Here is a 12,862-nt window from a genome sequence, read left to right as displayed (position 1 = left end):
AACCAACTGCTTTTATTTGAAAAGTCACGATAATGCTAAATTTAAAGCGGTAAAAACGTGAAAGGAAATTGGAACTTCATTCAAAATTCAAATTTCATTTGAACTCAAATATGAAAATCAAACCATTTAATAATATATTAGGATAGATAATTGAAAAGACATGATCATATATATTTCTATATTATAAACTCTATAACTAACTTGTAGTTTAACCAAATTCGTTGTACTTTGTTGTAGTACTTCAGATAATTTGATCATGAACACTTATTATAATCTCACAAGATGAAGCATGCGTCTTGTCTCCCAAAAAAAAAAAAATACTTATGTTAATCCAATTCAAAAATTTAATCTTTAATTCAAATTTTAAAAATTTATCCATATATTCTAAAAAAAAATTATCTTTCAATTAAAATTCAAAAAAAAATTATCTTTCAATTAAAATTCAAAGAAAAATTGTCAAGTTGGAGAAATCTGATTCAACTTGGTTGATAACAACTTGGCAATATGTTCTGGAAGCAAACAGATACAAAAGGTTGGAAGTAACTTTGAATTGGAAGTAACTTTGAATCTTAGTTTTCGTTACTAATATACCTTGTGTGATCCTGAATTTATAACATTACATGATATCAAATTCAAATTGAATAAAAAAAACTGTTTGCTAATCAACAACTCGTAGCATCGCATCTGCAATCTCTCTTTTCATTTTTCAACCTCTAATATTTGATCTGTCAATGGTTGGTATTTCCATATTTATTAAAATTTGACAACATTAGATAGATTACCTGTGGATAGAAAAAATCAATGCAAGTGCTGCAACTATCTCTCTCCTCCCGAAAGCTTGTTCCATTATCCAAGTTAAGATGTGTTGTCCCTCCGAGAGTATGTGTATTACTCTTTGTGAGTTGCTTCTGTATCTTATAGATTGAAAACTTTCATAAACAATTCATACCTGCAAGCAGAACATGCGCAGACTTCATATATCAGCAAAATACGACACTCTAAAAAGAGGAATAAACTGCTCATGAGGAAGGGGAATGAGGGAAGTGGCAGTAGTTTAAAAAATTGATTATGGATTGACAGTTTTTTTTTTTTTTTTTTTTTCTAAAAAAAAACCACCGTAGGAGACAAAAACTGATGTTGTAGTTGCTATAAAGAAGGAGCAGTTGCTATAAAGAAGGAAGGAATAAAAAAACATGATTTACTTTCTGGTAGTATCCGTGAGTTTGCAGTTTTTATTTAATTGTTGCATTTTTTTTAATCTGATTTTTGTGGTGATGACACTTGTTATCTTACTACTCTTTTACCTCTCATATTCTATATAGATAGATTTATCTGATTCTATTTCTGGTGAATCATTGCCCAATTCCGGACAATGGAAGAGTTATACGCGAAGTCAGAGACGGATCCAGGATTTAAATTTTATGGGTTCAATCTTAAGATTTTTAGCATTGAACCCGCTATATTTTTAAAGTTAGGGGTTCATATCTACTATTTATTGCAATTTTAATAATTTTTTACACATAAATTTAAACTCTGCGTCAAAAGTTTGGGGTTCAATTGAACCCCAACCTTGTAGGCTAGATACGTCTGTGCGCGAAGTAGTGGAAATGAGTCTTTAATCTGTTGAAGTTAAACTCTGTATAAATTCGTGTATAATTTGTTATGCATTACTCTTGTCGAAATGGATTTACTGGAAAATTCTATCAGACTTGTTAGGAGATCATAAGACAGGATTCAGTCATGGTAACAGTGTTCATAGAAGGACTTGCAATTTTCCAGATTCTATACACAAGTGTTGTTCTTATTGTTATAAACCATTTTGTCAAGTTGTATTTTGGTTATATTATTAATGATTATATAAGTAGAAGTGTAAATTGTACCACTTGACTTAAAGTGATAAATACAACTTGCACTTGCAAGTTGTATATTAGTTGTGCCAAGATGTATATTAGTTGTGCCAAGTTGTGTCCAAGTTGTATAGCAACATGTTGTATATGTTGTAGGTTGAGAGGCAAAACTCTTCTATAAATAGGGAGTTTTGCCTTCTCATTTGTAATATCAAGAAAAGATGATAATACAATCTCTCCCTCCTCTCTACAAAGTTATTGATTAGCTTCTCTTATTTATTTGCAATTATATATAGTTTTATAACACGTTATCAGCACGAGACTCTGCCTTATTGAGCAAATATTTTAAAAGATGAAGAAAGTAAGAGCTGCATCAGGTATCCCTTTTAGCAATTTTCGTTTCTTTTTATTGTTCCCTTTGTTGTTTTTAATATAGCGAGGGACACAAGTTCTTTGACATTCTGACCAAGTGGCCTGAATAAAAATGGTATTCATCCTATCTTATTAGCTGTGATTAGACATTTGGAATTAATTGCCATATGCAAAATTGCTTTTATGGAAAAGAGCTATGAATACTAGCATGAGTAGTATATTATATATCATCCTTCATGGTTTTTGGATGTTGGTTACAATTATTTTGTATACTTGGATTATTTTGATCTAATTAATGGTTTACTCGATCATTTATGTCTTAAATTTGTTCCTGAAGAATAATATTGTTACGAGGGATCATGATGTTAATTTTATATCCCTTAAATGACTAAGAATGAGAGTTTACAAGAAATATATGATCACTCGAAGTGATAATATTTATTAAATCTCGTTATGATTAAATTTATTTATGTCTGTAACCACCAGAAGTGGGAGTATTTTTATGGGCTTATTGTTGGAACCTAAATATGTATGCCTCAATTTGCTCCCGAAGTAGCAATATCTTAAAAAAAAGGTTATAAGCTATCACAATTTGATATGCTTAAGGCACGTTCAGATGATTATGTTTTATTCCTGAAGAATAAGAATTTGTAATTATTGTTATAATACATATTCATTCCCTGAAGTGTATGTGACAGGATGTAGTAAAGCTTATAAGATTGGTGTGCGTTTAGTTGTGAAAATATCACGACTCATCTCCAGAAGAAGTGGAATAATTAAAAGGAAATATTCTAGATATTCGATGATTTACTCCCGAAGAAGTAAACTCAGAAATTTGCTCCTGCAGTAGCAAAACTCTGGACCCTACTCCCGAAGTAGTAGAACTTTCAACTCTACTCTCGGAGTAGTAAAACTTTGGACTCAACTCCCGAAGTAGTATATCTTTGAACTCTACTCCCGAAGTAGTAGAGCTTTGAGCTTTACTCTTGAAGTAGAAAGAATGGGGAAAATTTCTGACAAATATTTTGAAGCCATGTCTTCTTGTGCTTGGACAAAATGATGAGCTATTCATGAACGTCGCATTTCAGGCATATTTGAGTTATCAAGTTTCATTTCCTGAAGTGAATGAAGAAATACAACTCCTGGAGAGATATAATAACAAGGAATATACATGTTATTTTTGTGGTATGAAATTAAGGCATTGCAATACGTACCTGTCGTACGTAGAAACATCTTGAATAATTTTATTGAAGTATCATTTTAAAGCAAAAGGAAGCAGAGTAAAGTGCTTTCTACTATAACCACATTGATAAATTATGGTTAGTTGTTATTGATTTCCTTGAAGGAAATAAACATTAGTGTATCCCTTTCCTGAAGGATGTGATTACTATGTGGTTGCTGCTTTGATACAAAATATTCAGATGTTAATGGCTAGTCTCCTTGAAGGAGATGTTTGAAATACTGAAGTTTAGAACTTAACGTTTACTTTTCGTAATTTACAATTTATAATGTCCATTTAATTACTGTTTCTTTCATGACATCAGTAGTGTCTAACCAATTTTTCTTTTGTGATACCAGAAGTATCTAGAAAATAATTGGTACTAGAAACTAATGATTAAGGGTTCCAGAAGAGCTAATTGTATATCCACAAGTATCATAACACCAGCAGTGTCTAAATAATATATGATTCTGGTGAAAAAATTGATGTCTCTCGAAGAGCTTATATATGCTAGTACCATTCATCCTAGATCATAATTATTACGATCGGAAAATAAATGGTAGTAAACCTGAAGTTTACTAGCGAGAAAAATGGTCATCATATTGAGACTACAAATGATTGGAAGATTAAATATCTCCAACTTATTACGGGTAGGAACACGTGTGTAAAGTGTTACCCGAGCATGATGAGATCACATGTCACAATAAACCAAAAGTTTTGACATAAAATCTCATGCAATTGTAAATCCGAAGTTTACTAAACTAAATAGCACTCGTCATGGTTAACTTGAAGTTTATGGGTACAAATAATTTTATCAATTGACAAGACTATTTTGATCGTCCTGATTTAAATCTGATGTGCTAATTGAGTATTCAAAATATATTGAAGAACTAGAACATTCTTCAAGAATTTGTTTGTGTTGCTTGTTCTCATGATAAGTTGATTACACCAGCTAATGTTGGGACTGAATCCCCTAAAATTCTGGAAAATATAAAAGGTGAATATGGTCCCCTTCACCTTCAATATGATGTCTTAATTAATAGATGCATCTATGAGACGGTCACATGTACGTTTATTGTCAACTGGCAGTTTGACATTTACGAAGTTGCTTGCTCAAAATAATTGAGTGCAAGCACAATTTCGCATTATGTAATCAAGACAATTCATCTTGATAATCTTTGGTTTATATGTAAACTGGTTTGGCACTGGATGCCTACATAATATAGCCAAACCATTGCTTATGAGAACAGAGTTTCAGACCTGGTCTGAGATATGATATATTGCATACAACGACACTTGTATGTTTCAGACCAATAAATTATGATAAATTCTCCCCTCATAATTGGTTCAGGGTCAGGAACTAGATATTTCCATCTTATAGCTTTTAATATGCGGTATATGATTAATTGATATACCATGATGCACACAGATGGATTTCCCAAAGAAAATAGGGATATGTGTTAGTTTTTCTAACATAAGGGGGAGAGAATATGCAGCTAAGAAATATGTTGTGAATTATCATCAGTATGATCCTCAGATAATTCAAGTCAAATTCTGGAGGCATTTGCTGACCTAACTGTTTCATATTTCATCTGCAAAATGCTCCTAATGTCCTTGAAGGACAGAGTCTACAGCATGCATGAAGCATGGTAGACCAATCGGTTCCGAATGTAATTGTCACGACCCAACCGGAGGGCCATGACGGGCATCCGGAGCTAACCCACCGGGCATCTCTCATCGTACATTCACATTCATGTCTAGGTGAGCCACATGGCTTATCACAAACTCTATGCCTCAATAATACCATTTCCCACGGCTAAAACACTTTTTATATCAACATCACCAACTACCCCCATATACATATACACAAACCGACGAGGCTAACAAAATAATATACCCAAAAATATGAGCCGACAAGGCAAAAGACATCTACTATACATGACTGTAACGAGCCTCTAAGAAGAGTATGAAACATCATCATAAGGACGGGACAGGGCCCCGCCATGCCCATATATATACACAAAAGAATAGTACCAATAGCTGCGGCTTTGGATCAAATGGAGCTCCTCTAAGCAATCACTGGATATGCAGCCTAAGGATCAAGTCTATCTCCCTGTCCACCTGCAGGCATGACGCAGCGTCCACAAACAAAAGGACGTCAGTACGGATAATGTACTGAGTATGTAAGGCATAATCAATAACATAATAGAAACATGAGCGATGACATAAGAAAGAAGAGTCATGGGATAATAGAGCCATTTATACCTCTAGCGACGTTCATCATATTTACTTACCCTTTTTCTAATGGGAACCTTCCATTTCATCCATTTATACATATAGTAGTATCATACCCGACCATATAGGTTTGGTGTCTCACATACCCGGCCATGACAAGGCTCGGTGTTATACATACCTAGCCCTACCAAGGCTCAGCGTCATCTGTACCCAACTGCAGTGGTGTGCGCGTGATAGATATTATACCCGGCCATATAAGCTCGGTGTTCTTAGTAGTCATACTTTAATATATAAATATATATACATAGGAGTACATACATGTCCTCAACATCATCATCATCACCATCATTTTCATTATATCCTTCCTTAGAGGATCAACTATCATAGGATGGGACCAATGGTATCGTGAGAATATCAAGATCATGAGCTTTAGTGATTCTAGGAATGAAATCATCATGGAAGATACTATGGATTTCACATGAAGGTATACATCAATGGGATCATGCCTTAAGAAAGAAAGGTTAGCCTTACATACCTTTATGTCTTCTTAACTACTTAACATTCACCTCCAAAGCCCGAGAAATCTACATTTAAGAGCGTTCATACCAAGGTTAGGCTTCAAAGACATCCTTAAGTTCAAACGAGTATAATTCGAAAGCTAGCGAAAATTGGGCAGCATTTCCCCTATTTCATCTACTTCTACCAAATTCCAAAACAACTCCCAATCAATAATGACATTATCAACAATACCACAATCAAGAGATTTCATTCAAGTTAAGCATCCTCCAATCCCAAAACTCCTTTTCATGATCATTCATAACAATGGCTACAACACAACACCATATATGCTTACATACAATATTTCCTCAACATCATCTATAACATCCACAACAAGATTATACTCCTAACATGCCAAGAATTACCATTCAAGTTAACCTATAGCTTATAATATTTCCAAGTTCATACTTGAACTCTATTTCAACTTTTCTTCCTTTACCCACATGGCATAACAATCAAACAACCTTAACCATATGTAAAAGATGTGAAATTTTACCTTAATCACTTAAGAACAAGTCCTGGATCAACTTACTCCACTAAAGTGAAGTCTCCAACATCAACACCATAAGAAATCTTGAGTTCCACAAACCCTAGCAAGCTTCCTAGCACTTGAACCTCTTACGTCTTTTAGATTTTCTTGGATTTGGGCTTGGATTAGTTTATAGACCTAGAGAGAGGGTTTTGGAGAGCTCAAGGATCTGTTTTGTGGGAAAAAATGAGTCTAAATGATATGAAATGAAATATATAAAGCGTAACTTAAAATCCCGTCGGGCAATCTCACTGGTTTGACTTTGACGGACCGTCAAAATTCCTACGGTCCGTCAAAATACTCCGTCAAACTGCCCAGCCAAACATGGCTCACTGTGACTGTTTTACACTGGGAAAATACAATTTGACAGGCCGCAAAAATTTCTGCGGTCCGTCAAAATGTTCTGCCCGAGCAGTCTGTCTTAAAACACCCATAACTTTTTACTCCGAAGTCACATTGACGAACGGTTTGTTGCGTTGCAAACTAGACTCAATGAACTTCAATTTGGACAAAAGAAACACACCAAAACTCCTAATATTCTAGGAGATATGCCCCTCTCAAGTTGGACCAAAATCCTGTCCAAAATTTTTGCCAAGTTTTCCCAAAGTTCCGATAAACTTAATTTCCTCAATTCGCTTGTCCTAAAATCCTTCCATAACTTATTTCATGAGCTTAAACCCCCATAACCATAATATAGGAACATATAATCTCATATATCCTAGAAGATAACTCCAGTTTCCACGATTAGGACAACTAACACCTAACGAATCTCAACGGACGAAACTACGAGGTGTAACAGTAATAATCCGTGAAAAGGGAGATGAGCAAATGATCAAAACGATCATAATAAGAAGGCAATGTGCTCTTGAAGAGCCTACGACATAACACTTCATGAAATCTTATGGGAGGTTCAGGTACCTGAAAATAATGAAGTGATGAGATCTCAGTAAGTTATGTCGAATTGCGAACCGATACAAAATGATATCTCGTTGACGATATTTTTGGTACAATATGGCGCGCAATATTGTCTAACATTGTAAGGATCTGAGTTCTACGTCTCTTAAAGCATGCCAACGTAGAAATAATTACCAAGTGATATGATGCATCTTGGTAAGCGTAAAAGCTTATTCGGACTGCAGTCCGTACATCGAGAAGGTGTCACATCATTTAACTACTAAATGGATGTTGTCACAGTCTATATGTTTTACTTGATAAGATTCAAAAATTTCTGAATAATTCAAAATGCCTGAAGCATATACAAGTTCTTGGAAAACTTGTTCATAATCCTTATATGGATTAAATCACGTAAGGTGAATGTATTTTCATCATCTTAGTGAATATTTATTGACGAAAGGTACAAAGATGACCCTGTTTACCTTTGTCTCTTTATGATAATCAAAACATTTCATATTCTTTTGTGCAAGTTGATGACTTGAATATTATTGGAGCTTTTGAAGAATTTCCAAAGGTAGTAGATTATTTGCTAAAAGAGGTTGAAATGAGAAAATTGAATTGGTCCTGAAGTACCCTATATTTGTGCAATTGATGCATTTATATATTTTGCTATAACTACGAGCATGATATAGTTTTACTCCTAAATGGAGATATTGAAATAGATCAATTGCATATTGCGGATGAAAGCCACGACATGAATGTGTTTATCCTAATAAATGTTGTCAAGTGTTTTGGGTATACAGGGCATTCATATGATCTCCATAAGAGTTCGATACAGATATGTTATCTATTTCCATGAAGGATTCTTGTCATACCATGTTATTTTACCGATGTCAAATAATAGAAAGGTAACAACGCTTTTTATAAAGCAAGTCAAGAATGTACTTGGCGTAATTGCAACAATATTACATGACAACGATGCAACTCTATCAAGAGATGGTGGCATACGTGATCGACCAGTTCGTTCAAATGATGATTTGGCAAATTTGATCATAACTATACTGCCAACCTCAACATACAACAAGTTGATATTCAAGATCGGAGTGCATCATCTTCAAGAATTAAGCGATGCTTTAATCAGGGGAGCAAAATACGCGTTGCACTCTTTTTTCCTTAACCATGGTTTTGTCCCATTGGGTTTTCCTGGTAAGGTTTTTAATGAGGCAGTTGGAAATGCGTATTACCAGCCAAGGGGGACTGTTATAAACCATTTTGTCAAGTTGTATTTTAAATGTATTATTAATGATTATATAAGTAGAAGTGTAAATTGTACCCCTTGACTTAAAGTGATAAATACAACTTGCACTTGCAAGTTGTATATTAGTTGTGCCAAGATGTATATTAGTTGTGCCAAGTTGTGTCCAAGTTGTACAGCAACTTATACATGTTGTATATGTTGTAGGTTGAGAGGCAAAACTCTTCTATAAATAGAGAGCTTTGCCTTCTCATTTGTAACAACAAGAAAAGATGATAATACAATCTCTCCCTCCTCTCTACAAAGTTATTGATTAGCTTCTCTTATTTATTTGCAATTATATATAGTTTTATAACACTTATCCCAAAGTTGGAACATCATAATCAATACCTATTAATCTGGAAAAAAAATCAATGAAACTAAAGCAATTTTTTAATGAAAGATTCGCCAAACATCTTTCCTTGGCGATGCTAAAATCTTTTACTGCCATTCAACCCTTGAAATGTGCAGCAGTTGCAAAGAACAAGTCCCTAAAGCGATAACGCCTATAGGAAACCCCTGAAAAGGAAATTCAAAGCTTCGGTTTACCTACGCCCTCAATCTCCTCTTTGATCCTTTTTTAGCTCCCACAGAACTTGTCCCTGATCAGTGTCAACTTTCCGTTAACTTGTCTCATCGTCAATCTATCTCTTGGGGATTCCACTGAACATGCAACTCCAATTTCAAGTGTGGAAACCAAGCATTCCACCTTTTCTTTATTCAGATTGGCCCAACATATTTTCTCCATGGCTGCTTTTCCTGTCAACTCACAATCTAAAGCTGTCTTGTCTAAAAGCTCCATCACTCCCTTTGGTAATGCTCTCTTCACAAAGTGATGCAGACAAGCTTTCTTGAAACGATGTGTCTGGGGGTCTTTTTCCAGTGAATATCTCCAATATTAGAATTCCAAAACTGTATATATCTCCTAAAACGGAGACCTTAGCACCTGTGCCATATTCTGCAAAATCAATCATGTCATGATTATAGTGTCATGTTCGAATCTTTCTGCAGTTACTGCCCAAGTAGTTTTGAGGATTTACCTGGAGCTGCATAACCAACTGTTCCCTCTACTCCAAGTGAGCTAAAGTAATTCAGGTTGGCTTCAGTACTGAATCCAGGAATGAGTCTCACCAAACCAAAATCACCAAGACGAGCTGTGAGATCTTCATCAAGAAGGAACATTCTGTGGCTTTATATCGCAGTGGATCATAGGCGTTTGGCACTGATGATGAAGATAATATAGTGCAGAAGCTACATCTACTACAATATTAATTCTCTGAAGAATCGTCAAGCTGCTCCTTTGTGTTTCCCCTTTTCGATGTAGCCACTCTTCCAAGCTCCCTTTCTGCATGAACTCAAACACCAAAGCTTTAAACTCGTTTCCCTTATAATCAGAACCAGAGCATGCTGTGATGACTTTAACGAGGTTCCGGTGCCTAAAGTTTCTCAATGCTTGGCATACAGCTATGAAGCTTTTATTAGCACCTCGATGCTGCATATTGAGTACTTTGACTGCAACAGCCAATCCATCAGAGCCAAGAGTTCCCTCGTAAACAGTTCCAAAACTGCCAGAGCCAACCAAATTTTCAGAAGAAAATTCATCAGTTGCATTGCGGAGCTCTTTATAAGAAATCTTCGGGTAGAAGTGCCCAGAAACAGACCTATCATCTATAAATACCTAGATTAAATAAATAAATAAATATTATATATAATATAAAAATGTATTACATAAATTGAGGATTGAAAAAAATAAGGGTGAAATAGTCATTGCATAGGATAAAGGGAGGAGAATGTCTATTGTTCAAAGTTGAGGGGGGAGTTTGATTTTCAAAGCAAAGTTGGGGGGTGTAAATCTTTTTATTATTTGGTACAAATTAGGAACTCTATCTATACTCTTCTACATTTTTATTTTGGTATAAATTAGGAACTCTATCTAAATTTTTAATAATATTTCATGGACAAATATATGTTGCACTTTTAAGAGGACTATCAATGACGATAACAAATTTTTTAAAATGTTAAAGTAGTCAAAATGACATAAGAGAACATAATATAAACCAACAATATCATTCGTAGAAAGTTGTCAGGTGAGATAAAAATACTAACGAAATTCATCATATTTACATGTTCATAGGATATTGAAATTAAGTTATCGGGTCAGTATAATAACATTCATTTCATCATTTAAATAAATATTACATTTATTTTAAGTCAACTTTTTTGTAATAATTTATGTATGCATCTATTACTTAACGCGTACACACGTGCGTTACTAAACTAGTAACTAACATAAATACGACCTGTCGATTAAGAAGTTTCAAACCTATACTTACATGTATGCATATCACAAATGAAATGAATCTCTTTCCAATGACAATGGAATCATGGTCCTTGCTAGACATCATCTCGACTAAACCTAGCAAGACTTCTATGTAGCTGAGACCTTGAGCTATGCTCCAATGAATGCCTTGAGGCTTCGGAAGCTACTTCACGCCCAACAACTCCTTCAGTTGCTCTTTACCGCTGTATGTAAGAACCCAGCAGACAACTACGCATCAGTTAAACTAACAAGTACATGCCATACCACAGAAATCTATAAGGCGACTTGAGTTTCTCTTTTTGGTTCATAATGCAAAAATCCAAGAAAAAATATTACTTCCCTTTTACTAAATCACAGGCATATGGGAGTAGCTTACTCAGACAAATTGAGTGAGTTCACCTTCTTAACTATAAATACTTGGTCCTTGCTCACATTGGCTATTAATATCGCAATAGAGGAAGTTTACACAATACTATGTTATAACTTGCTAAGACCAAAAACAAAAGAGCTCTATTCAGTGCTGCTAATGGAGACCGGAAGAACTAGTTAAAGCAGGCATAGAGGCAAAGTTCTTTTTCCCTTGTGTCAAAACTAAAAATGATTCTTAATCATGTTCACTTAAGATCAATTCAGAATGTTAATATTGATAAACCTTTATCGTACAATTATTCTATTTCCATTTGTCATCCTCCGTCCTTTATCAATATACACTGACGTTGCTTTAACCATTTAAGTCCTTTTACCAAATAACTTGAACTTACCCTTCCATAACATCACTTTATGCACCGAGCTCAACAGGCCATATTTTGCGCTAATTGGTCATAATTCTGCATTTTGAAAACATTCTTTATTTCTTTAAGGGGGAGGGGGCCAATTTTACAGTTCCTGGGAATATTCTATAAGCTATTATTGACGGATATATATAAAAAAAAAAAAAAAAATCTATTAGAACGAAGCAATTTGAGGTTTGCCCACAGGATTACACTACAATAACTGTCTGGTCATTGGACCTGTAAAGTAGACGATCTTTTTCTTTTGGATCATAAATAGAAGATTAATAATAAGCTTCTGAGTCAAGCCTCTTCCATCCCTTCATCATATTTTAACTTCCATGTCAAAATAAATAACACTAGATAATGTAGAGGGTTAATTTATGAAGAGATCAACAGACTCAGAGGTACCTGTTTGAAAATGAAGGAATTATCTCTTCAAGAACATGGATCACAATGGAGTTAGTGGTCTCATCACAAGAGCTTCGCCTGTCCTTGAGAACTGTAAATAAATTAAAATAGCCAGTCAATCACCAGCCCTAAAATACAAAATCTAAAAACTTCCTACGGATTGGAAAACAAGAGAAAGGGAAAGGGCACATATATTTTCAAAGGTTTCATATTTCAAAGACTCTACCAGCGGATATGCCAAAGTGATAGCAAAATCGCATTAAGTCTGACACTTCCTGACAATCACCTGCTTATCTCGAATGAATCATAACTTCGATGTTTAGGGACTCAATGATAACAAAGTAACTTGGACAAATCTACAAGCACTTCCCATTTAGAGATTACGAAGTTCGGGTCCGCGACATGATTGTACC

The 12,862-nt window shown here is 34.7% G+C and overlaps 1 protein-coding gene across 3 annotated transcripts; it reads right to left on the bottom strand.

Moving 5' to 3' along the window:
• Positions 1–461: 461 nt before the first annotated feature.
• On the bottom strand, positions 462–12,602 carry LOC132056381 (LRR receptor-like serine/threonine-protein kinase EFR). Of its 3 annotated transcripts, XR_009414761.1 has the most exons (4): positions 12,450–12,602; positions 9,989–11,471; positions 9,498–9,906; positions 462–949 (listed from the first exon to the last, which is right to left on the bottom strand). XR_009414761.1 is itself a non-coding variant. In XM_059448541.1 (3 exons), the coding sequence occupies exons 2-3, from the start codon at positions 10,128–10,130 to the stop codon at positions 9,716–9,718; spliced, it is 333 nt and encodes a 110-aa protein (XP_059304524.1). In that variant the 5' UTR covers positions 10,131–11,471; positions 12,450–12,599; the 3' UTR covers positions 9,351–9,715. The 3 variants fall into 3 exon arrangements, 2 of the variants coding, with proteins under 2 accessions (XP_059304524.1, XP_059304525.1); XM_059448541.1 differs by lacking the exon at positions 462–949 and having other exon boundaries at positions 9,351–9,906; positions 12,450–12,599; XM_059448542.1 differs by lacking the exon at positions 462–949 and having other exon boundaries at positions 9,351–9,906; positions 9,989–10,513; positions 12,450–12,580.
• Between the last annotated feature and the right edge of the window lie 260 nt (positions 12,603–12,862).

Source organism: Lycium ferocissimum, chromosome 5, assembly GCF_029784015.1.
Source record: "Lycium ferocissimum isolate CSIRO_LF1 chromosome 5, AGI_CSIRO_Lferr_CH_V1, whole genome shotgun sequence".
Taxonomy (NCBI): domain Eukaryota; kingdom Viridiplantae; phylum Streptophyta; class Magnoliopsida; order Solanales; family Solanaceae; genus Lycium; species Lycium ferocissimum.
The sequence above is the reverse complement of the archived record's forward strand: the minus strand, read 5'-3'. Positions and strand labels throughout refer to the sequence as shown.